The sequence below is a fragment of the Chiloscyllium plagiosum genome, unplaced genomic scaffold, assembly GCF_037043375.1.
Source record: "Chiloscyllium plagiosum isolate Xiang-an unplaced genomic scaffold, Cpla_swu_hap1 HiC_scaffold_10, whole genome shotgun sequence".
In the NCBI taxonomy this organism is placed as follows: Eukaryota; Metazoa; Chordata; class Chondrichthyes; order Orectolobiformes; family Hemiscylliidae; genus Chiloscyllium; species Chiloscyllium plagiosum.
Window position 1 is genome coordinate 79,482,247 of NW_028270148.1, and position 26,616 is coordinate 79,508,862.

General features: G+C 42.8%; 1 protein-coding gene across 14 annotated transcripts in view; it reads right to left on the minus strand.

Moving 5' to 3' along the window:
* dop1a (DOP1 leucine zipper like protein A) overlaps nucleotides 1-26,616 on the minus strand; it is a 355,628-nt gene that overhangs the window by 117,626 nt on the left and 211,386 nt on the right. For all 14 annotated transcript variants that reach the window (XR_015758480.1, XM_087991490.1, XM_087991491.1 and 11 more), the window contains 2 exons: nucleotides 24,073-26,104; nucleotides 8,884-8,995 (listed from right to left, as the gene is read on the minus strand). Coding sequence is in view for 13 of the 14 variants with exons in the window: in XM_087991490.1 (XP_087847616.1) it covers nucleotides 8,884-8,995; nucleotides 24,073-26,104 (2,144 nt within the window). In the remaining variant the exon portion in view is untranslated. The remainder of the gene's footprint in view (nucleotides 1-8,883; nucleotides 8,996-24,072; nucleotides 26,105-26,616) is intronic.

Genomic DNA, 26,616 nt, shown 5'->3' on the forward strand with positions numbered 1-26,616 from the left:
CATGTTGGCACCAATGACATAGGTAGGAAGAGGGGTGGGGAGGTCATTCAAGAGCTCAAGGAGTTAGGCTGGAAGCTAAAAGCTAGGACAGACAGAGTCGTCATCTCTGGGTTGTTGCCGGTGCCACGTGACAGTGAGGCAAAGAATAGGGAGAGAGTGCAGTTGAACACGTGGCTGCAAGGCTGGTGTAGGAGGGAGGGCTTCAGATATTTGGACAATTGGACTGCATTCTGGGGAAGGTGGGACCTGTACAAACAGGACGGGTTGCACCTGAACCAGAAGGGCACCAATATCCTGGGGGGTAGGTTTGCTAGCACTCTTCGGGGGGGTTTAAACTAATTTGGCAGGGGGATGGGATCCGGACTTGTAGTCCAGCAGGTAGGTTAGCTGTTTGTCAGGATGCCCAAGACTGTAGGGAGGCTGTGGAGAAGGTAGCACTGACAGGGACTACTTGCGGACACAGAGATGGGCTCAAGTGCGTATACTTCAACGCAAGGAGTATCAGAAATAAGGTGGGTGAACTTAAGGCGTGGATCGGTACCTGGGACTACGATGTTGTGGCCATCACGGAAACGTGGATAGATGTGGGACAGGAATGGCTGTTGGAGGTTCCTGGTTACAGGTGTTTCAGTAAGATTAGGGAGGGTGGGAAAAAAGGAGGGGGGGTGGCATTGCTAATTAGAATTGGTATAACGGCTGCAGAAAGGAAGTTTGAGGGGGATCTGCCTCTGGAGGTAGTATGGGCTGAAGTCAGAAATAGGAAAGGTGCAGTCACCTTGTTGGGTGTTTACTATAGGCCCCCCAATAGCAGCAGAGATGTGGAGAAACAGATTGGGAAACAGATTTTGGAAAGGTGCAGAAGCCACAGGGTCGTAGTCATGGGCGACTTCAACTTCCCAAATATTGATTGGAAGCTCTTTAGATCAAGTAGATTGGATGGGGCGGTGTTTGTGCAGTGTGTCCAGGAAGCTTTTCTAACGCAGTATGTAGATTGTCCAACCAGAGGGGAGGCCATATTGGATTTGGTACTCGGTAATGAACCGGGACAAGTGGTGGGCTTGTTAGTGGGTGAACATTTTGGTGATGGTGACCACAATTCTGTGACTTTCACCTTGGTTATGGAGAGAGATAGGTGCGCACAGCAAGGTAGATTTTATAATTGGGGGAAGGGAAATTACGATGCTGTAAGGCAGGATTTGAGGAGCATACGTTGGGAGCATAGGCTGTCAGGGAAGGATGTGGTGGAAATGTGGAACTTTTTCAAAGAGCAGATACGACGTGTCCATGATATGTATGTACCTATCAGGCAGGAAAGAAATGGTCGAGTGAGGGAGCCTTGGTTGACGAGAGAGGTTGAATGTCTGGTAAAGAGGAAGAAGGAGGCTTACATAAGGTTGAGGAAACAGGATTCAGACAGAGCAGTGGAGGGATACAGGATAGCCAGAAGGGACCTGAAGAAAGGGATTAGGAGAGCTAAGAGAGGGCATGAAAAATCGTTGGCGGATAGGATCAAGGATAACCCCAAGGCATTTTATGCGTATGTGAGAAACCTGAGAATGACGAGAACGAGGGTAGGTCCGATCAAGGACAGTAGTGGGAGACTGTGTATTGAGTCGGAAGAGATAGGAGAGGTCTTGAACAAGTACTTCTCTTCAGTATTTACGAACGAGAGGGACCGTATTGTAGAAGAGGAGAGTGTGAAATGGACTGGTAAGCTAGAAGAGATACCTGTTAGGAAGGAAGATGTGTTGGACATTTTGAACAACTTGAGGATAGACAAGTCCCCCGGGCCTGACGGGATATATCCTAGGATTATGTGGGAAGCAAGAGAGGAAATTGCAGTACCGTTGGCAATGATCTTCTCGTCTTCACTGGCAACGGGGGTGGTACCAGGGGACTGGAGAGTAGCGAATGTTGTGCCCCTGTTCAAAAAAGGGAATAGGGATAACCCCGGGAATTACAGGCCTGTTAGTCTTACTTCTGTGGTAGGCAAAGTAATAGAAAGGGTACTGAGGGATAGGATTTATGAGTATCTGGAAAGACACTGCTTGATTAGGGACAGCCAGCACGGATTTGTGAAGGGTAGGTCTTGCCTTACAAGTCTTATTGAATTCTTCGAGGAGGTGACCAAGCATGTGGATGAGGGAAGAGCAGTGGATGTAGTGTACATGGATTTTAGTAAGGCATTTGATAAGGTTCCCCATGGTAGGCTTATGCGGAAAGTCAGGAGGCATGGGATAGAGGGAAATTTGGCCAATTGGATAGAAAACTGGCTAACCGGTCGAAGGCAGAGAGTGGTGGTAGATGGTAAATATTCAGCCTGGAGACCAGTTACAAGTGGAGTTCCACAGGGATCAGTTCTGGGTCCTCTGCTGTTTGTAATTTTTATTAATGACTTAGATGAGGGAGTCGAAGGGTGGGTCAGTAAATTTGCAGATGATACGAAGATAGGTGGAGTTGTGGACAGTGAGGAGGGCTGTTGTCGGCTGCAGAGGGACTTAGATATGATGCAGAGCTGGGCTGAGGAGTGGCAGATGGAGTTCAACCCTGCCAAGTGTGAGGTTGTCCATTTTGGAAGAACAAATAAGAATGCGGAATACAGGGTTAATGGTAGGGTTCTTAGTCAGGTGGAGGAACAGAGGGATCTTGGGGTCTATGTACATAGATCTTTGAAGGTTGCCACTCAGGTGGATAGAGTTTGTAAGAAGGCCTATGGAGTATTATCGTTCATTAGCAGAGGGATTGAATTCAAGAGTCGTGAAGTGATGTTGCAGCTGTACAGGACTTTGGTTAGGCCACAGTTGGAGTAGTGTGTGCAGTTCTGGTCGCCTCACTTTAGGAAAGATGTGGAAGCTTTGGAGAGGGTGCAGAGAAGATTTACCAGAATGTTGCCTGGAATGGAGAGGAAGTCGTACGAGGATAGGTTGAGAGTTCTCGGCCTTTTCTCGTTGGAACGGCGAAGGATGAGGGGTGACTTGATAGAGGTTTATAAGATCATCAGAGGAATAGATAGAGTAGACAGTCAGAAACTTTTTCCCCGGGTACAACAGAGTGTTACAAGGGGACATAAATTTAAGGTGAAGGGTAGAAGGTATAGGGGAGATGTCAGGGGTGGGTTCTTTACCCAGAGAGTGGTGGGGGCATGGAATGCGCTGCCCGTGGGAGTGGTAGAGTCGGAATCATTGGCGACCTTTAAGCGGCATTTGGATAGGTACATGGATGGGTACTTAATCTAGGTTAGAAGTTCGGCACAACATCGTGGGCCGAAGGGCCTGTTCTGTGCTGTATTGTTCTATGTTCTATGTAACTCAAGTAGGTCACTTAGGGTGCCTGGAACACATATTCTTCCCTTCTGAGGCATATGGAGAAATGTTTAAACACGACGTCCAAATTCTCCAAGTGCTTTCTATTTCTCTTCCCAGTTATTAACATGTCATCCAGATAAATGGCAACCTACAGTACCCCTTGTAAAATGTTCTCCATGGTCTACTGGAAAAGGATGCAGGCTGATGATACCCATAATGGCAGTCTCATATACTGGTATGGGTATTAACTGTGGAGTACACCTGGGACTCCTCATCTAGTCACAATTGCAAGCAAGCGTGGCTCAAGTCCAGCTTTGTGAAGGACAGCAGCACCCCACCCCACCACCTGCTCCCCTCTACCAATTGTGTGTACAAATCCTTTATGCAAGGGATTGGGTATTTATCAAGCTGTAAGTAGTAGTTTACTGTTTGCTTAAAATCCCCACAAAGGCTAACTGAGCCATTAGGCTTTCCAGTTGGTATGACTGGTGATTCCCATTCTCCAAGCTGGTTTGATGATGCCTGTGCTTTCCCACCTCCTGATTTCAGCCTCTATTTTCGCCTGCAAGACAAATACCACCGGGCAGGACTTGCAAAATCATGGAATTTCTTTCTGGTCCACATATAAGTGGCTTTGGCCCCTAGTTCTTCCTGAAAAAAGTTTGGGTATTCCACAAGGACTTTGCTGAAGGAGCCGTTTTCTAACGGAAAAATGTTGAGCTAATCTTGGTGGATTTTTTGCAATGAATTCTGCCTTAATAGGCTTGGGGCCCAGCCTCTTACAACCAGTGATAACTGCACCAATTGCTCCTCATAGGAGACTGGAACCGAAGGTGTACCTTTAATCTGTAACAGTTCCTCAGTGTTTGTTCGCAGTCTGGCTGAAATCTAATCAATTAAGTTTGATTTGGAATCCAGACTGGATCTTGTTGAAGACAGGTTCTACAACCACAGATACAACTGTGCTAGTATCGACCCCCATGAGAACGGTGTGGCCATTTAACCAAACATTAAGTTAAATTGGTGACGATTTGGATGTTGCTAAGTAATTTAATTGTTCCAACCCATATGTAGGTGGATTTTCCAGGGGTGTGCACTCTCCTGGATATTGGCTTACGAGTTTTCTTACTCAAGTCAGGCCTTGTAGGACTCCTTTGCTGTCTCAAGTCGGCTCAGATCCTGAGGAACATTTTAGCCACTTGGCCAAGGTTCCGTTTTGTTGTGGGGTTCTGCTGTAGACTGGCCTAGGATCTCTCTGCTCAGGATATGCCCTGCAATTGCCTACCCTCGAATAGTGTTCCCCAAGCTCAGTTGGACAGGTGAGGGCATCCACTTCCATTGGGATGCCCTGTAGCTCCCATGCTCCACTTGCCGCATTTTCTGATGACAATGCCGGTTGTAGTATCTGTTTGAAGTCCAGTTGGGCTTCAGCTATTAGGTGCTTTGACAAGGTTATGCCATTAATCCCACATACCAAATGGGGGTCTCATTCAGGGTTAACCCAAAATCACATGCCTCTGCCAGTCATCTTAATCTCGTCAAAGGTCCCGATATGGAATCCCCCCAAATCTCGAACAGCCAAATAAAACAGATAGCACCTCAGAATTAGAGGTGGTTTGGGATCATAATATTTCTTAACCAAATCTGTGAACTCTTAGAAGGTTGCAGTGTGTGGTGCCTCTGGGAAGGTTAAGCCCCTTTCAACCGAAAGTACTGTGGGTCCATAAGCAGTCAGAAGGATTACTCATTGCTTTTCATCTCTTACAAGGTCATTTGCCCAGAAAAACACTGCATTCTTTCCACATACTAGGCCCAGTCCTTGAAGACAGGATCAAATGAGTCAAGCTTCCCAAATAAAACATGATGCCAAAAATGCTTACCCCAACTCAAAGATGACTATTATGAGATAATTTGTAAATAACACAAAAAGTCGTGACGTTGTGGATAGTGAGGAAGGTTATCAAAGGATACAGCAGAATACAGACCAGTTAGAAAGTCAGATGGAGTTTAATCTGCAGAAGAGTGAGATAATGCACTTGCGAGGTCAAATATCAGAACGTGCAGTAAATGGCAGGACTCTTGGGAGCATTGATACACAGAGGGATCTTGGGGTCCAAGTCTATAGCTTCCTGAAAATGGCAACACAAGTAGATAAGTTGGTAAAGAAGGCATTGGTATGCTTTGCCTTCATCAGTTGGGACATTGAGTATAAAAGTTAGCAGGTTATGTTGCAGCTTAGTACGGCCACGCTTGGGAGTATTGTGCGCTTCTCTGGTCACCACACTAGAGGAATGATGTGAAGGCTTTGGAGTGGGAGCAAAAGGGGTTTTATCAGGACTTTGCCTGGGTTGGAATGTATTAGCAATAAAGGACAGGTCAGACAAACTTGAATAGAATTAGAGAATGCCTACAGTACACAAAGAAGCTATTCAGCCCACTGAACCTGCACCAAAGCTCTTAGGAACATCCCACCCAAACCCATCCCCCACCCGTAAGCCCACATATACCATGGCTAATCCACCCAACCTGTACATCCCCAGTCACTACAGGGGGTTGTAGCATGACCAGTCAACCCAATCTACACATCTTTGGAATGAGAGGGAAAACTGGAGACCCCAGAAGAAACCCACACAGGCACAGCCAGGATGTGCAAACTCCACACAGTTATCCAAAGCTGTCAGTTAACCACTGCACTTACCTAGCTCACTACTATCTTCTCGTGTGATTAAAGAAGGTAATAAAAGATGTGCTAACCAGCAAAATGCACATCCTCTCAACGAATCATTAAAAAAAAAGTGTTCTTGATGAAGAGCAGGTTGCTGGCAAAAAGATAAGTAGGAAATGAGTTGTTGAAGAGGACATAAGGAGCCTGCAAAGAGATATAGGCAGGGTAAGTGAGTGGGCAAAGATTGGCAAAAGAAGTCTGGAAAAGTGTGAAATTGTCCATTTTGGCAATAATAAAAAAATGTAATGGATTATAGAAGGTTAGTATGCAGGTAAAGAAAATAATCAGGTAATTTAACAGAATATTATGGTTTATTGTGAGACAACTGAATGCAAAGTGACGAGATTACGCTCCAGTTATACAGGGTATTGGTGAAACCACACCTTGGACTACTACATACAGTACGGATTGCCATACTTATAGAAGGATATTAATGCACTGTAAGCAGTTCTTGGAATGAACAGACTGCCTTATGAAGGAAGTAAAGACTGCCTTATGAGAAAAGTACAGACAAGCTAAATCTGCACGCTCTGGAGTTTAGAAAAGTCAGGAGTGACTTAATTGAAAAACATAAGACGCAGAGGGGACTGGACATGGTCAGTCGATGTAGGAAGGATGCTCTTTCTTGAGGGACAATCTAGAACTAGTGGTTGCTGTTTTAAAAAAAGAGGTTGCCCAATGAAACAGAAATGAGGGAACTTGCTTTGTTCTCCCTCAGAGGGTTGAGTATCATTGGAATTCAATTGTTTTTTAGATTACACTAGATTATATTAGATTAGATTACTTACAGTGTGGAAACAGGCCCAACAAGTCCATACCGACCCAACGAAGCGCAACCCACTCAGACCCATCCCCCTACATTTACCCCATCAACTCACACTACGCCTGAGGCGGGAATTGAACCTGGGTCTCTGGCGCTGTGAGGTAGCAGTGCTAACCACTGTGCCACCATGCCACCCACTGTTTTCTCTACATCATTGAAGGCTGAGGAACAACCTGTGGCATTGGTAGGATAGATACTCAAATAGGGTGGAAATGACAAAAACTGAAAGAACTGTGGATGCTGTAAATGAGAAACAAAAACAGAAGTTGTTGGTAAAGCTCAGCAAGTCTGTCAGCATCCGTGAAGAGAAATCAGAGTTAATGTTTAGGGTCCGCTGACCCTTCCTCTGGTTGGCAATCATGGACCAAGGCACAGCTCCTTATTTATGTGTCTGCGTCTGTTGTGGTAGGTGATCTCACTTCCAGTTCTTTTTTTTTTGAGGGATTGGTAAATGGGGTCCAAATCAATAAGAGTCTTAATGGAGTTCCAATTTGAATGCCAAGCCTCTAGGAATTCCCATGCATGTCTTTGTTTAGCCTGTCCCAGGATGGATGTTTGTCCCAATTGAACTATTTGTCCCTTCTTGTCTGTGTGTATGGATAATAGTGACAGTTGGTCATGTCTTTTGGTGGCTAGTTGGTGCTCATGTATCCTGGTGGCTAGTTGCCTGCCCGCCTGTCCAATGTAATGTTTGTTTCAGTCCTTGCAGGATATTTTGTATATGACATTCGTTCTCCTGGTTGTTAGTATGGAGTCTTTTAGATTTATCAATAACTGTTTCAGCGTGGTGGCAGGTTTGTGAGCTACCATGATGTCTCAGGGCTGGAGTAGTCTGGCCCTTATCTCAGAGATGTCTTTGATGTATGGCAGGGTGGCTAGAGTGTCTGGGCGCGTTGTGCCTTCTTGTTTAGGTCTGATGTGTAGCAACTGGCAGACTGCGCTTATTTGGCACCCATTGTTCCTGAATTTATAGAACATTACAGCGCAGTACAGACCCTCAGTCCTTGAATATATTGTATAGGTGCTTTTCCTTGGCTTCTCATGTTCCTGGGTGCTGCAGTGTGTTGTGGCTCATTTAAATAATGCCCTGATACAGATGTGTTTGTGGGTGTTGGGATGATTGCTCCTGTAGTTGAATATCTGGTTAGTGTGTGTGTCTTTCCTGTAGATGCTGGTCTGCAGGCCTCCATTTTTTTTTTGTTCTACTGTGACATCTAGGAAGGGGAGACTGTTGTTGTTCTCTTCCTCTTTGGTGAGCTTTGTACCAGTAAGGATGCTGTTTGTGGGTTTCTTTTAATTTATTGCATTTCGTGATGACAAAGGTGTCATCCACATAGTGGACACAAAGCTTACACTGGATCGTGGGAAGGGCTGTTGTTTGTTCTAATCTCTGCAAGAGTCTGTGAAGAGTTCTGATATTGGTGATCCCATCGGCGTCCCATTCATTTGTTTGTAGGTCTTGTTATTGAAGGTGAAGTGGGTTGTGAGGCACAGGTTTACTAGCTTGAAGATGCTGTCCTTGAGAAGGGAGTTGGTGCTGTAGGTGTTTGTGTCCTTGGTTCATCTAGCAGTGAGGCTTTTCTTTGACTAGGGTGATGTTTATTAACATGAAAAGGGCCGTCACATCGAAGGAAACCTCATTGTCCTCTACCTTGGTGTCTTTGATAATATTAAGGAATTCCTGGGTGGAGTGGATGGAACTGATATAATGTACTCATGAACAACAGGTACACGATAAGCGCAGACGGCCGATTCCCACACAACAGACCTAAACAATAGTTCTTTTCCACTCGAATTTTCACAGATTACAGCACGAGGTGAATATTTTCTATGTGGCTGGTTTAAATTAGCAGAGGGGTTTACCCCAGGTCGTAACACACAACGCACCCAGAGACTCTAGCCATTCTGCAACAAGACTACTAGCTCAGCGGGCAAACCTATAACCTGATCCACAACCTCAACTACAAATCTTCTCTAAAATCACTTCTCTGAAATGTTTCTATAAATGAGTAACTGAATGTGTAACTTACCTGGTGATACTGTATGGAAGGGTCTAACAAACAGTAGTGAATAATTGTAGTCATCCCTTCGAGGAGAGTGAGAATCATGTCTGGGGCAACACTCACTGCCATCCATGTGGGCCTTTAGAAAACCAGAAAAAGTAATTTACATATTTACTGTTGGCTACCATTTCAAAAACACCAAGAAAAGTATTGCTAAAATTCTACTAACTTCAAAGTTTGAATCATTATCAATTACAGTGAGGCTTGTATAACTTATGGACTTGATGGCTTTTTATAGGTCATCTCCAATCCAGCTTATATCTTTCAAAACTATTGTATTTATTTTAAAAAAACATATGGAATTCTAGTGGTTGATTTTAACTTCAATCTATAAAATTGTATTAAATATTTCAGTAATCAAGTGTTCTTCTAACAGAGTTATTGAATTTGAAATGTTAATTTTGTTTCTCTCCACAAATGCTCCCATACCACCTGAGTTTTTCTAGTACTTTGTTTTTATTTCAGATCTCTAGCATCTGCAGTATTTTATATAATTGCATTCATCTGCCTTTATCACAAACATGCGAACTGAACACAAATTGAGTAAATCAGGTTTCTGAATAGTTAAATATTTGAATTATTGACTGGTATGGTCATACTCAGTCCTTGAATGTAGTTCATCAATCCATTGCTCATAGTACATCTTCTATAGTTTGCACTTCCTATCTACAGCCTCACTGTGTTGAAATCAATTTCCATTGCTCGATAAGTATGCTTTTTAAAAATAGGCCATGAGTGAAATTGTAAAACATAGCAATTTGTTCCCTACTTCCTTCTAACTTTGTAGAACATTGCACAAAAATGTTACTCAGGAACATCTGTCTTTAAAGTCCTTTAATCTCTTCTATTCTAAACTTAGATTATGGCAAGTCTCAAATGCGGAAAATCTCAATTTGTGTGATCTTCAGCTAGGTCTAAGATTGAAAGATTTGAAAACTCAGGCAAGTGATCACACTTGCTTTCCCCACTCAATATCAATATATTTTTAAAATGAATAAATTAATTGATTTTCTGCTTCAACGCTTCTAAGAGACCAACTACTATTTAGCCATTGATATATTAAGCAATGGAGGATTCACAATCCTCTGAGGTAGATAACTTCAATTATTCATTACCTTTGTTTGAAGAAATTTCTTTTAATCTCAATCCAAAATGATTGACCCTTTTCCTCAAATCATACCTCTGTGTTCTAGATTCAAAGAATCATAGAATATCTACAGTGTGAAAGCAGGTCTTTCGGCCCATCGAGTGTACACTGACCTTCAGAACAGCAGCCCATCCCCCTGTAACCCTACATTCCCAGTGGTTAATCCACATAGCTTGCACACCCCTGGAAACCATGGGGTATTTACCATAGTCAATTCACCTAACCTGCACATCTTTGAACTGTGGGAGGAAACAAGAGTATCCAAAGGAAACACATGCAGAACGAGGAGAACATGCAAACTCCACACAGGCAATTGCCCATGGCTGGAATCGAACCCACATCCCTGGTGCTGTGAGGCAGCAGTACTAACCACTGGGCCACCAAGCTAGGGTAATCTCTTAATCTTTCAAGCTCCTTCAAAATCTTGAATACGTGAACAAAGTCACCATTCATTCTTCTCAATTCCAGAAGGTTAAGGACTAACTTATTCAACTTTGCATTACTGAAAAACAATCACAGGAATATGAGCTGTACTGCCTCCAATCCAAGTATATGCATCTTTAAATGTGGATATAAAAACACAATACTCCCAGATGTGTTCTCACCAAAGGCTTGTACAATTATTATTACAACTTCTTCATTCTTGCACTCCAATTCCCCTGTGATAAAAGGTCACCATGGCATTTGTCTTTAAAACAGTTTACTACACCTGCATGCCAACTTGGTACCTTTGTAGAAGGACAATAAATTCTCTCTGCACATCAACAGTTGAACATTTCTTGCCTTTTAAGAGATATTGCTTATTCTTAAAATCAAAGTGAAAATGTGATAATTATTCATTTGCAACTATGTTGCTTACTCACTTAACCTGTTGGTATTTCTTTGTAACCTTTTAAGTTCATATTCCCACCTAGCTTTGTGTTATCACAAAGTATGAATGCATAACTCTCAGTCTAATTCATTAATTTTGATTTTAAATAATGGATGGCCCAGTGTTAATGTTGTACTATTTTACTCATTACAGCTGTCAGTTTGACTCCTTTTACACCTACTCTCTGCCTCTCGTCCATTATTCAATCCATGATGTCTCTATTTTCACCACACCACCATATTCTAAGGTGACTATTTGTACCTACAGCTCATTAATCTTATTTACCACATTCCTTGCATTGACACACATTCACAGTAAAATTAACTTAGATCTTAGTACACTAATTCGTCACACTATTTCCTGTTCTAATGCTGTTCTGTGCCCCTTGTTTTCCTCTCTAATGTTCTATTTCCCATCCTCCCACAAAGTTATCAGAACCAATTTTTGCAGTCAGTACTCAGTGCTGTAATGTTTGTACAACTAGTCACACAATAGTTCCATCAGCAGGAGATGCTGTAGGCATCTGTTGCCAAAGTAGTAGTTTCAATGATTTTATTAGAAAATGCTTCAGCGATGGGAAGACAGTTTCATTGTAGTGCGAAAAACTCAGAATAAAACAAAACCCATTCCTGATAGAAAGCCAATGAGTGATAATACTTCAAAAACTTTCCTTGTCTAATGACAATACTCAAATCGCCAGACATACATCACTCACACTGCTGAAGCTGCACCCCCATAGAAGATCCTTTTTTTTTCATATCAATTATATCTTTTCCACTCCAAGTTTCTAGACTCTACCAAAACCTATGACACATTCTCTAACTGGATTCAACAAAAAAAAAAGTCTCTATTTCACCTGTAACCTTCTATTCTCCATGAAAACCATTTCTGCAATTCAAGTGTATTGACAGTCAAGGTGTCAATTTTCTTGCTCCTTCTGTGGAACTTACTACCCCAGAGTTTGGTGGATGCTGCAACATTGAGTAAATCTGAAGAGGTGATAGAAAGATTTTTAGTTAGTGACGAGTTGAAGGGTTATGGACAGCGGGCAGGAAAGTGGAGTTGAGGCAGAGATAAGATCAGTCATGATCATATCAAATAGTTGGACAGGCTCGAGGGACTGAATATCCTATTTTATCTTTTAGTTTTTTTCTGAATTTCAAGTGATTTTTCACACACTTCTTCAACTTGCACGTCACTGTGTTGAAAACTTTTCTTCGGAACTTTTCTTCACTAACTAATTCTTCCCAGAACTTCATTATTTTGGAGATTCTCATCCGTCAAATTTCTTCATCTGCTGTGAGATGACCTAACTTTCCATGCAACAACAGCTGGCACAAAGCCATGAAATAAGATTTAATGATGGGAAGTCCAAAATTTGGAAACAGAAGGCCATCATCAAACAAGATGATCACGTGGTTTGTGATCACAACTCTTAAGAAATTAAAAATCTAATATCATTGATTAGAAGTTTGCAAGTAGCACCAAAATTGGATGTGTAGTGGACAGCGGAGGTTACTTCAGAGTATAACAGGATCTAGATCAAATAGACTAGGCTGAGGAGTGGCAGATGGAGTTTGATTTAGATAAATGTGAGGTGCTACATTTTGGAAAAGCAAATCAGAGCAGCACTTATACCATTAATGGCAAGGCCCTGGTGAGTTTTGCTGAATGAAGCAGCCTTGGCATGCAGGTTCATAATTCCTTGAAAGTAGAATCGCAGGTAGATAGGATAGTGAAGGCAGCATTTGGTATGCTTTCCTTTATTGGTCAAAGCATTGAGTATAAGAGTTGGAAGGTCATGTTACGGCTGTACAAGACATTGGTTGGGCCACTTGTGGAATACCATATGCAATTCTGGTCTCCCTCCTATCAGAAGGATGTCCAGAAAAGATTTACAAGGGTGTTGCCAGGGTTGGAGAAGAAGGGGAGGGGGGTGGAGTTATCAGGGGTAACCAATGGAGCACAGGTCTCTGGTGCAGAATCTGTCTCTGTTGCTCAGAGGGGAAGGGGGGACCAGGAGCACAGCTTTAGTCATTGAGGATTCCATAGTTAGGCGGTCAGGTAGGAGGTTTTGTGGGAATGAGAGAGACTCACAATTAGTGCGCTGCCTCCCAGATGTCTCTGATCGTGTTTTGAAATCCTTGAGAGGGAGGGGTAGCAGCCCCAAGTCATGGTCCACATAAGCACCAACGACATAGGTAAAGAAAGGTGAGGATCTAAGGCAGAAATTCATGGAGCTAGGATAGAAGCTTAGAACTAAAACAAATAGAGTTGTTACCTCTGGTTTGTCGTGCTAGTGAAGAGAGGAACAGGGAGACAGGAGAGCTGAACCTGTGACTGCAGGGATGGTACAGGATGGAGGGTTTTGGATTCTTGGATAATTGGAGCTCTTTCTGGGGAAGCTGGGACTTCTCCAAAAAGATGATTTTTACCTGAACCAGAGGGGTATCAATATCCTGGGGTAAAATTTGCTAATGCTGTTCGGCAGGTTTGAGGGGGGGGGAAGGGAAGAAGAGTGGGCATTAAACTAATGCAGAAGGGGGATGGGAACCAAAATTGTAGTTCCAGTGTACAGGAGGTTGAAGGTCGTCAGGTCAGGGATAGGATTACAAGGTTGCAAGAGGATACCGGCAATCAGGATATTGGTTTGAAGAGTATGCACTTCAATGCCAGAAGCATCGGAATGAGGTGGGTGAACTTGCAGGAGTTGATATTAGGGATTTCGATGTTGTGGCCATCTCAGAGACATGGCTAGAGGAGGGACAGGAATGGTTGTTGCAGATTCTGGGATTTAGATGTTTCAGTAAGAACAGAGGAGATGGTAAAAGGGGTATGGCATTGTTAATCTAGGGTAATATTACTACAGCTGAGATAACATTTGAGGACTCATCCACTGAGATAGTTAAGGCTGAGGATAGAAACAGAAAAGGAGAGATCACCCTGTTGGGAATTGTCTATAGGCCTCTGAATTGTTCCAGAGATGTAGAGGAAAGGATAGCAGATGGGGGTCGGAGGGTGGGTGGAGGCAGTGCTGGACAGGGTTGGGGGCGCTGGCGGAGGGTGGTGTTGGGGGACGGGCGGAGGGAGGTGTTGGGAGGTTGGGCAGGGGCGGTGTTGTACGTATTTTGGGGGGCGGACGGGGGGGCAGTGTTGGACAGGGTTTTGGGGCCGGCCGGGGACAGGGGCGGTGTTGAAAAAGAGGATGGTGTTGGAAGGGATTTGGAGCAAGCAGGGAGCGGGGCATTGAATTGATTAACCAAATAATGAACTACCCAAACGAAATAGTGCCTGCCCATCTCGTTCGGATAATCGAGGTTCCTTCGTATATAAACGTATAATATACAAAGGAGGCAACAACTAAAACAATGGAAAGCTGATATGTGTTGCCTGTGTAACCTGTGCCATGAAGGAACTTGAGAATGCTTTGAGAGCCCTAAAGAATCATGCACGCATGAGGTGTTTCCAGCTACTTGAGCTCAAACTCGGGGGTTTCTGAGCTTGAGGAGTGGGAGGTGTCACTGAGGATACAGGTGGTGAAAAGTTTCCTGGATCTTACATTGCAGGAATGGTCTCCCCACAGCCACAGGCAGTTCAGGAGGTGTGTAAGTGGAATGGTCATTTGACAGTTTAAAAGGAATGCAATGCAGGATTCCTCAGGGGAACTGGCAGCATTGTGCTGAGACTTGATGACATCTCAAAAATGTGCAGTTCAGAAACCGTCCAAGACATCAACAACAAAATTGTTACAGAAGCACAAAGTATCATTTTAAAAATATGTGGTAACAGGAATTTAGATTTGGAGAAGGAGCAAGACTGTCAAGATAAAGCAGGCTTGTGAGTTATTGGTAAATTGATAAATCACATACTGCTTCAGATTGTTGGAGCTTTGGAAACAGTTCTGGTGCAATGAATTTCCCGGGTTATTTATGACCATTCTAGCAGTCCACAATCTAGCAGTACGTTAGAGATTAATTGGTTGATAGTGCCTTGGAGTGCTGAGTGTGACCAGTAAGAGTGTGTAATCACTGGGAGTTGAGCTAAGTATGGGAGTTTAGGTAAGTTGGGGAGGGAGGCATTGTTGTGTCTTATTCTGGCCATTTTTGCAAGAGGCTGGTTTGTGTTTGAGGTGCTGCTTGTTACATCTAACAGAGGGCCTAGGTAAATACCAGGCTTCGTTTCTCCTTAAGTCCTCTAGTTAATAAAGGGGCAGAGATGGCAGTCATTGCAATGATATGCTCTTCCTGTCAGATGTGGAGCAGTCAATTGCCCCTGGAGACACTAACTGCTGGAAGTGTCTCTGGCTGCAGCTCGTCTCAGATTACAGATTGGCTGGAGCAGCAGTTGGAAACCTTGAGGAGCATACCGGAGGCAGACTGTGTTACAGGTTGTAACATCAGGGAGGCTGTCATGAGTAGATGAGTAAGCACACCAGGAGTGGTAGGCAGATAGCGCAGGATTCTCCAGTGGCTATCCCCCTTTCAAACATTCGTATCACTTTTGGTTGGGAGAGACAGTCTCAGAGGGGAAAAAAGTAGCAACAGCCAGGTCTTTGGCACTATGACCCGCCATATCCTGCTTTACAGCAAAGCCACCATTCAAGCGAGCAATTGTGATGGGGGGGCTCTTTTGTCTGAGGCACAGATAGGTGTTTCTGCAGCTGCAATTGAGACCTCAGGATGGTGTATTGTCGTTCTGATGCCAGGGTCTCAGAGTGGTTGCTGCAAGTTCTCAAAGGGAAGCAAGAGCAGCCAGAGGTTGTTAGAATCATTGGTACCAATGACATGGGAAGAAAGAGGGATGAGGTCCTGCAGAGTGAATATAGCGAGTTAGGCAGGAGGTTAAAAAGAGGACCTCAAGGGTAGTAATCACTCGATTACTCCCAGTGCCACATGCTGGTGAGAGTAGGAATAGGAGGTTCGGACAGATGAATGTGTGGCTGAGGAGCTGGTGCAGGAGGCACGGATTCAGATTCTTGGATCACTGGGAATTTCTTCTGGGGCAAAAATTTCATAAAATAGAAAAGAATCTGAAATGGTGTGTGGAAACAGGCCTTTTGGCTCAGCAGGCCCACACCGATCCTCCAAAAATATTCCACCCAGACTCAGTCCTCTAGCCTATTACTCTACCTTTACCCCTGACTAATGCACTAAACCCACACACCCCTCAACACTGTTGGCAATTTAGCATGGTCAATTCACCTAACCTGCACATTTTTGGATTGTGGGAGGAAAACAGAGCACCCGGAGGAAGCCCACACAGACACAGGGAGAATGCGTAGATGCTGGAGATCAGAGTAGAGAGTGTGGTGCTGGAAAAGCAGGTCAGGCAGCATCTGAAGAGCTTCATCAGGAGGGACTTGTGTCCGAAACGGCGCAAAGGTCCTGTACTGCTCTGTAATGTTCTATGTTCTAACTGGATAACAGGTACATGTAAGTTATTGCCATATTCCTTTTTACCACAGTACTAACAGACGTCATATCGCATCAAAAGATAAGCTTCGAAAGAAGGTGCAATGTTCAGTGCCTTTCCCTCTGAAATCCCACATTAGACAACAGTCTTGGTTTCATGAGTGTAACTTATTTCCAACTTTAGTGAGTATTTAGATTCCCTATGGTATGGAAACAGGCCCTTCGGCCCAACAAGTCCTCACCGACCCTCTGAAGAGTAACCCATTAAGACTCACTAAACCCCTGACTAATGCACCTAACACTATGGACAATTTAGCATGGCCAATTCATCTGACCTGCATATCTTTAGATTGTGGGAGAAAACCGGAGGACCCAGAGGAAACCCATGAAGACACGGGGAGAATGTGAAAACTCCACACAGACAGTTGCCCGAGGCAGAAATCAAATCTCGGTCCCTAATGCTGTGAGGCAGCAGTGCTAATCACTGAGCCACTGTGCCGTTCAAATGCAGCAGTAGAGCTGGGTTTGGCAGATCCTCCATTGGACAAGTATCTCTCATCCAATGGAGGATCTGCCAAACCCAGCTCCACTGCAGCATTTACTATCTCCAGGCCTGCAGAATCCAAAGTCTACTGCTCCATGTCTCCACTCCCAGTCTATGACAAAGTTAAGCTCCACCAAATGGCCAGCAGTAAATCATGTCTTTATGTGCTTAATCTCTTAATCCCAGTGGGATGAGTTCAACTACCCTGAGCCTATCTCTGGACTAGTCAGGCAGAGATTTTCTGGTCTGACTTTGGCAGTTGTGATAAGCAATCTCAACCTTTAAAAAGTACTTGGATGAGCGTATGAAGTGTCATAACACTCAAGGTTATGGGCTCAGTGTAGGAAAGTGGGAATGGTGTATTAGGTGCATAATTTGGTGCTACAGATTTGATGCACTGAAGGGTCTCTTCTGTACTGTTTCATTCTATGATCAAAGGGTGGTAAAGACTGAACAGTTTAGTATCAAGTTCCAACGGAATTGAATTGGCTGGGGCATTATCCTCATAAAAGGAAATTTCAGAAAGATGCCCAGATAGAGTTGATTTGACTTCCAAGCACACAGACTCAGGTTAACCTAAGCTACAAATCTCATACCTTGTAGCTGCTTCACATTTTTGTCATAAACTAATTTCCAAGCTTTGTCTTAATCTCATCAAACGCTGAAGGATGTTTCTCTGCCTATGACTCTTCCCCTGACTTACTGCACCCTGGCTCTGCTACTTCCACCTCTCCCAGGCCTGCTGAACCCTTGCTATGTTGTTCCATCCTCGCCCCTGTGCTGGTACTCAGCTCTGCTGATTCCTCCTCTGTGGACTTGCTGAGCCCTGGCTCCTCCTCCCAGGCCTGCTGAACCACAGCTCTGCTTGGTAATCAATGGGACGCAGAGATCGAAAGTAATTTACAGGATGGAACTCCATTATTTAAAAGTCAGAATTCTTATCCCTGCAGGAAGGCAAACTCTCTAATGTTAATTTGGTGATTTCTATCAATGTCTCTAAGATCTTTGTCTCTCACAAACCGAGCGCCCACCTTCCCCACACTCCATCATTCACTGATTACACTAGCGATTACCTGGATAACTGAGTAAAAAGACTATTTCCTCCCATCAAGTTTGTTTATAATAGAATCCCTACTATACTGAAAGAGGTTATTTGGTTCGTTGAGTCTGCACTAATCCTCTGAAGAGCATCCCACCCAGACCACCCCTGACCCTACCTTCATAACCCTGCATTTATTATGGCTAATCCATCTAAACTACATGTCTTGTCAATACCTCTAACCTGCACACCTTTGGAGCATGGGAGAAAATTTGAGCATCTGGCAGAAACCCACACAAACAAGGAGAGAACATACAAATTCTACACAGTCACCCAAGGCTGGAGCTGAACCCAGGTCTCTGACACTGTGAGGCAGCAGTGCTAACCACTGTGCCATGTGCCACCCTGCAAGGGTTAAGGTCTGCAAAGTGCACACTGCAATTGAATTGCAGATTTACACTCTGAAAGCTTAAAATTAGAGTTTAGATTAGATTAGATTCCCTACAGTGCAGAAACAGGCCCTTTAGCCCAACCAGTCCACACTGACCCATTTCCCTCTGAATAATGCATCTAGCACTATGGGCAATTTAGTATGGCCAATTCACCTAACCTGCACATCTTTGGATTGTGGGAGGAAATCGGAGCACCCTGAGAAAACCCACGCAGACATGGGGAAAATGTGCAAACTCCACACAGTCGCCCGAGGCTGGAATCGAACCTGGGACCCTGGTGTGGTGAGGCATCAGTCTTAACCACTGAGCCACATCTAGGAAATCTATACAGACATTTTAAAACTCGTAAACTTTATTAATCAATTGCACAATATAATTGTAATTTTCTAACAACTATAATTCAAGCTTTACCAAATGAAGAACATAAGTTATGCAACATGAACATAAGGAGAAGTAAGTCCCCAGCTCCTTCACCATTCAATAACCTGGAAATAGCAAGGACTGCAGATTGTGGAGGTCAGAGTCGATAAAATATGGAGCTGGAAAGGCACAGCAGGTCAGGCTGCATCAGGGGTGCAGGAAAGTCGACGTTTCGGGTTGGGACCCTTCATGAGGACTTTACTGCTCTGCCGCACCATTCAATAAGATTGATTTGATTCTTCTACATTCCTACTGGTCATCAAGTAACTTACACTCGTTTACTTCTATTTACATCTGCCTTAAAGATGCTCAGACTCTGCTTCCACCCCTTGAGAGAAATCACTTGAGAGAAATAATTTCCCCTTATTTCGGAGTTAAATGAGTGAGTCACTTTTAAACAGTGACTCCTAGTTCTAGATTCTTCCACAAGAGGAAACATTATTTTCACAGTCACTTTATCAGAACACCGGAGGATCTCAAATGTTTCAATAAAGTCATCTCTTAATCAATGAATATACATTTACAGACAACCATGAGACCTTTGCATGAGACAACCTGTTATTCCAGGTATTAGCCTTGTAAACCTTCTCTGAAAAATGAGAAATGAAGGTTGAAGGCTGTAAAGAACATTTACTATTTGGGTAAATTGTATGAAAGATTAATATCTCTCTTACTTACCCAACACCACATTGCTACATAAGCTTACTGGTTAGCAAGGTCAGATCTCATGAAATACTGGGAGAACTAGGCATTTGGATACAGAACTGGCTCAAAGGTGGTGGTGGAAGGATGTTTTTCACTGTAGGCCTGTAACCAGTGGAGTGCCAAAAGTATCTGTGCTGGATCGATTACTTTTCATCATTTATATAATGATTTGGATGTAAACACAGGAGGCATAGTTAGTAAATTTGCAGATGACACCAAAATTGGAGGTGTAGTGGACAGCAAAGAAGGTTACCTCAGATTACAAAGGGACCTTGATCAGATGGGCCAAGGGCTGAAAAGTGGTAGGTGGAGTTTAATTTAGATAAATGAGAGGTGCTGCATTTTGGGAAGGCAAATCTTGGCAGGACTTACACATTTCATGGTAAGGTCCTAGGGAGTGTTGCTGAACAAAGTGACCTTGGAGTGCATGTTAATAACGCTTTGAAAGTAGAGTCGCAGTAGGTAGGATTTTGAAGGCGGCGTTTGGTATGCTTTCCTTTACTGGTCAGAATATTGAGTATGGGATTTGGGAAGTCATGTTGCAGGATGTTGGTTAGGCCACTTTTAGGATATTGCGTGTAATTCTGGTCTGTGAAATTTGAAAGGGTTCAGAAAAGATCCACAAGGATGTTGCCAGGGTTGGAGGATTTGAGCTATAGGGAGAGGTTGAATAGGCTGGGCTGTTTTCCCTGGATCATCGGAGGCTGAGGTGTGACCTTATAGAGATTTATAAAATCATAAGGGGCATGAATAGGGTAAATAGGCAAAGTCTTTTCCCTGGGGTGGGGGAGTCCAGAGCTAGAGGGCATGAGTTTAGACTGAGAGATAAAAGATATAAAAGAGACCTAAGGGGCAACCTTTTCACGCAGAGGGTGGTGCGTGCATGGAATGAGCTGCCAGAGGAAGTGGAGGAGGCTGGTACAACAACATTTAAAAAGCATCTGCATAGGTTTATGAATAGAAAGGGTTTACAGGGATATGGGCCAAGTGCTAGCAAATGGTACTAGATTAGGTTGGGATATCTGGTCAGCGTGCTGTACACTTCTATAATTCTAAGCTGTTTAAATTTAAGCCTTTTTTAAACTCCAGTAGCCAATTGGTAACAATGTAAACCTGAGGCAGTTTGTACTCAGTCTGGATTTATTCATAGTGAAACAGTTCATATATATACCTCTTCACTCAATTTGCATCCCATTAGTATCTCATGTATTTTTGAAGATTAATTTAATTAATTAATCAGGATATCTGGTCGGTATGGACAAGTTGGTCTGTTTCTATGCTGTACATCTCTATGACTCTAAGCTGTTTAAATTTAAGCCATTGTAAATAGTACGGTGGCTCAGTGGTTCGCACTGCTACATCACAGCACCACAGATCAGTGTTCGATTCCTACCTCAGGCAACTGTCTGTGTGGAGTTAGCACATTCTCCCCATGTCTGCGTTGGTTTCCTCTGGGTGCTCCGGTTTCCCCCCACAGTTCAAAGATGTGCAGGTTAGGTGAATTGGCCATGCTAAATTGTCCATAGTGTTAGGTGCATTATTCAGAGGTAAATATAGGTTGGTGGAATGGGTCTGGGTGGGTTACTCTTTGGAGGGTCAGTGTGGACTTGTTGGGCCAAAGGGCCCGTTTCCATACTGAAGGGAATCTAATCTAATTCAAATTAAACCTGAAGAAATCAAATTAAAGACTGGCAGTCCCTTAAAGGAGTTCCAAAACAAAATTAAATGTTCTAAAAAAATTAATTTAATTTGATCACTGATCACAAAAGGCGTCAACTTTATTCGTGGACACTACATGCTCCCTTTCCAGGGCACTCAGATGCAGATGTAACTATGAAAGAGAGGCAGACAGCTGATCTCACAACTCCTTCCATGGTCTATTGCCTGGACCTGATGGTGGCCACCATGGCCAGGGTCAGGAGCAGACCCACAAGGACATCCACATCACCTTTCTTCCTAAGATCAGGAGTGTGTGGCTGTACTGCAAACAAAATCAATGAGCAGCTCCTTCAAGAAATGAAAGAAGGAACATAATCTGCTACAACCTGCATATACATGGAACACAGATTCCTCAAGGCTTCAAAAATTACAAATTACAAATACAAATTCCTGAAGAAGGGCTTATGCCCGAAACGTCGATTCTCCTGTTCCCTGGATGCTGTCTGACCTGCTGCGCTTTTCCAGCAACACATTTCCAGCTCTGATCTCCAGCATCTGCAGACCTCACTTTCTCCTCAAATTACAAATACAGCACACTGTATGGAGAATTCATTCACTTTCATATGAAATTCAACAATCTAACTATTTCATACCGCAATAACTGCAGACCCTGTGGCGAGGAGTGACTGGAGACATTTTTTAAAATTTTGTCATGGGATGTGCGCATTGCCAGTTAGGCCAACACTGTTCCACAATCCTAACTGTGCTTGTACTGAGTGGCATGTTAGGCCATTTCAGAGAGCAGTTAGAAGTCAACTAAATAACAGTGGATCCTGAGTCACATGTAGGACAAAGTAGGTAAGGATGGCATATTTCCTTCCAGAGGCATCATATGTTAGGTTACACAGAACATAGAACAGAACAGCACAGGAACAGGCTGTTCAGCCCACCAAGTCTGTGCCAACCATGATGTCATTCGAAACTAATCCCATTTGCCTGCACATGGTCTGTATCCCTCTATTCCCAACTGTTCATGTGTTGGTCAAACGGCTCTTAAATATTGCTATTGTATCTGCTTCCACCATCTTCCTGGCAGTGCATTCCAGTCACCTACCAATTTTGTGCAAAAGAAAAGCCCACCTTGCATATCCCCTTTAAACTTTCTTCTCTCACCTTGAAACTAAGACCCAAATTAAATATGGTAGAATTCTTTAGTATGTAAGCCTAGTTCAGTAACACTAACTAATATTTAGAACTTCGAGAAAAATAACAAGAGTGCACCTTGTCAAAATGAGGTTGTTCAAAACAGTTTGAATGATGGGTAACCTGTGAAGAACAAAGCTACCAATTCATTTGGGAACAAGTAACAGCATAACTGGGTATCATTTCCAACTCTCAAGCTAACAAATGTGCGATAATGCATGCTAGCAACATTAATCCAACGACAATGTGTCAGAAAAACGTATACCGAATAGTAGAGACCGTTTGAAAAATTCAAGTCACCAAATAAAGTTGAACTGAGTTATATAATTAATCAAGCCAGAGTTTAACCAGGCATCAGTGGGCCAACAAATGGAACTTGGTGTAAATAAGAGTCATAGAATCCCTACAATGTAAAAGCAGGCCATTCGGCACTGAGTTCACACTGACTCTCCAAAGAGGATCCCGCCCAGATCTACCCCTTACCCTATCCCTGTAACCCTGCATTCCCCATGTCTAATCCACCTAACCTCCACATCTCTGGACACTATGGACCATTTAGCAAGGTCAATGCACCTAACTTGCACAGCTTTGAACTGTGGGAGGAAACTGGAGCACCCAGAGGAAATTTGCGCAGACACGGGGAGAATGTGCAAACTCCATACGGACAGTTGCCCAAAGGTGAAATTGAACCCAGGTCTCTGGTACTGTGAGGCAGCAGTGCTAACCAGTGAGCTATTATGCTGCCAATTAAGATTCAGCCATCAAAATTTTGCATGCCATTAAGTCGTTAGAAGATATGAAGTGGAAAGCCAGCAAGAAGCACATTGGAATAGTAAAATCTAGAGGTAACAAAGGTTTGAAGGCTTCAGCTGCAGTTGAACTGAGGGCAAATTCTAGAAATGTCACAGAGGTAGAAGTAGGTAGTCTGATGCTCGTACAGATATATGAACAAAATCTGATCTCACTGTGAATTATAATACTCTGATTCTAAATCAGATGATGACAACCAGACTGTTGTCAGGAGTGATCCACTCCTGTTCCTACGTTTCCAGACTCTTTCTCGATTTTGAAGATTTCAGATCATAATCTATTTTTCCTCTCACAGCAATGCTGGTAACCATTATTGTGTATTTGATCAATTCTACATTCACCCTATTCCTCCCTCACTATAACAACCATAGAAAATGCTAGTGACATTCAGCAGATCCGGCAGCATCCATTGAGGGAGAAGCAGTTAATGTTTCACATTCAATAGGAGTCTTCTTCAGAACCCTTCACCTTTGTTACCTTCTCCCTATCTCTACACTTGATTAAGACCTGCTACATTTATGACTTGTTCTATTTCTGAGGCAAGGTTATAGACTCAAAATATTAGCTACTTTTCTCTCTCTGCCAATGCTGCCTTTCTGAGTATTTCCAGCCTTTTCAATTTATATTACAAAAATTTGACTGTCTTAACTAATAATTGTCTCACATTCTGTCCAACCAATTACATTAATATATTGTGGAACATTGAGCTGGTGAATTAGATAAGTAAGCTTCATAAAACATCTATCTGCATCGGACAATTCTTTTTATTTACATGCTCAGCAGATGGCTTTCCTCAGAGCCCATTATGCTGGCTTTAGAGAGTGCGGAATGATGACTAAATCTGCTCAAAAGCAATTAAACATAGCAAAACAACAACACCTTTAACAGTACATACCTATTATTTGACATTCCGGACTCATATTTATATTGATGGATTAGATTGTCCAAATTTCGACAAAGTTGCAATGTCACAGCTGTTACCATCCTCCGAAGCACTTTCCCCATATACGGGAGAGTTGATGTTATCAGTCCAATCCACTGAGCATTCATTTTACAGGAAAAGGGTTGATTGAATGCCTTAAGTACAGCAGACATGAACATTCCCTGAGAAGTAATTGGTTGAGAGTGCAAATATTGTAAAGAGGTCAATGACTGTTGTGCATTACTATTCTCTATATCAGAGGTGACAAACTCATATCCTGTCTCATTATCTTCAGATGTAAACATCACTTTATGCTCCAGGACAATCAGTCGCTGTACCAGCTTTAATAGCTGAGTCTGCAATGTGCTGCAATTGTCAATTTCATCCTCTGAAAAGTTGATGATACTGTCCTCAGATAAGCCTTCTTCAATGGTCATTACATTTTTCCCAGCAGTTCTCAGATAGTGCCACTTCTGAGCACTGAAGACAGAAGAAAGTAAGCAGTGGAGGACTACCTTCTGAACTTTGCACTTCAGCAGCATATCAGAGATAAAGCTAGCAAAGCCTTTGGCTGAACTTTCAGTCACTTTTGCCAGCTCAGTAAAAAGTAAGGTTAGGATTCGGATACTCACAATTTGCAAATTTCGGTTTCCAGAAAGATCCTGTTGAGTCACTTTTACATGGGCGGGGTAGTAGCTTCTCATAAAGTACAAAGAGAGAGAGATAATGATCTCTATGTACATTGAGCTACGAAAAGCATGGCTGGAATCGAGTGGAATGTGACTATAGAAGTCCCTACCCATGACAGAAATTCGGTGCCTGGCCATAAGATTCTGCAGTAGAGAAAGCTGTGGAGTATAGGTATTATTTACACTCGTGGTGGAAATGGCACTCACAAATCCTATTGGATTTGTTTTCAAGATAGATTCAACAGCAGACAGAGCATGTAAAGCCCTTGTGGAATCACACACTTGAAGATAGAGTAAAACATGCTGATATAAAGGATGAATATGAAATTTTGAAGTTTTCCAGATTCCTGGAGATCCAATATCACTCTCAATTTCAGAAATCTCGCCTTCACCACAGCTGTACCAGTTCTCCAGGTCCATGTTATCTCCAAAGGACACATTAGGTGGCTTCATTTTCTCATTCTGTGCCTTCTTTTTGTCATCTTCCTTCTTTTTGCTTATTTTTATTTTGGGTTTTGCTCCAGGTGGTATAGGAAGATCTTTGATGTCAAGCTCTCTATTAAATGGTTTCATTATCACTTTGCCAATTTGTCCTAAATGGTTACCAAGCGGGTTCATCTTTATCAATTGCATCTCTTCTGTAGAGAGACTGTATTGAGACAAAGGATCTTCAGGTACTGAAATAGTTAGTGAGGATTTGGGTCTACTTAGGCTTCCAAAAATGGTCCCAACATCAGCATCAGTTGAAGCAGACATACTTTCAGAACTGTTACACTTAATAGTTCCATTCAAGGAACTTTTAATACTCAGGCTTTTAGCCTCATTTTGAAAAGAACACTCAGCTGGTTGCAAGTTTTCACTTGATCCCAACATACTAGCTTCAGTCTGAGCTGAAGCCTGAGGCTCTGGAGATTCAAACTCGCTATTTAATCCATTTACAACATTGTTGATCAAATGTGAAACTACTTCTTGCACAATAACATCCACTGAACATTCTGACCAAATTTGTGCATTTCTGTTGGTTTTAGCACTTCCCATACTCAATGGTTCTGCCTCATAACTGCTGTTGTCTCCTGTTGAGGACTGGGAACAGCCAGATTCAGAACTATGAAGGATTTCTGCCTGTTGCTCCTGTAGATCGAAGTCTGACACTCCAAATGGTAATGTTTCACTACTTGTGCTCAGCATTGACAACCTGTCACTCAGAGGATTCACCGTAAAGCTGAAGTTCTCCATTTCTTCTGCACCTAAATGTTTGTTAATCGTTTCTTTAGAAGCTGGGTGTTTTCCAGGGTCAAAGGATAGGTGTCCAAAAACTATGGGATTAACAATATCAGAAAGAAAGTTAACTTTAAACAGCAGTCTTCTTGAGTCAAGCTTCTTAATAAGCTCTAGTATTAGCTATTTGTTTAAAGACTAATTGTGTCTTCAAACTTCATTGCCAAAAAACATGATTCCACTGAACAATTTTCATCCACTTTTCCCCCAGAGATTTATCTTGTGATTTGAAAATCCAAAACACTGTTAATGAAAAATATGACTGAATTCTTACCATTTCCAGTAGATTAGATTTAAGTAATTAATTCAAATTATAATAATTAAGTGAAGAAATCTGCAAAACTCAACACCTCAAAGAAGCAAGAAATTACATAATCTTCAATTGTGAAGTGTGTGGTACCCAACTGGGGAATATTTTCAAACATTTGAAAGGATCACTTTTGCCTGCTGAATACTTTTATTCCAAAAAACTAGGATTCAACAAAAGAAACATATTCAAGTACATCATACTTTTGAGACAGACCAGAGCTGCTCAATTACAGGAAAACAT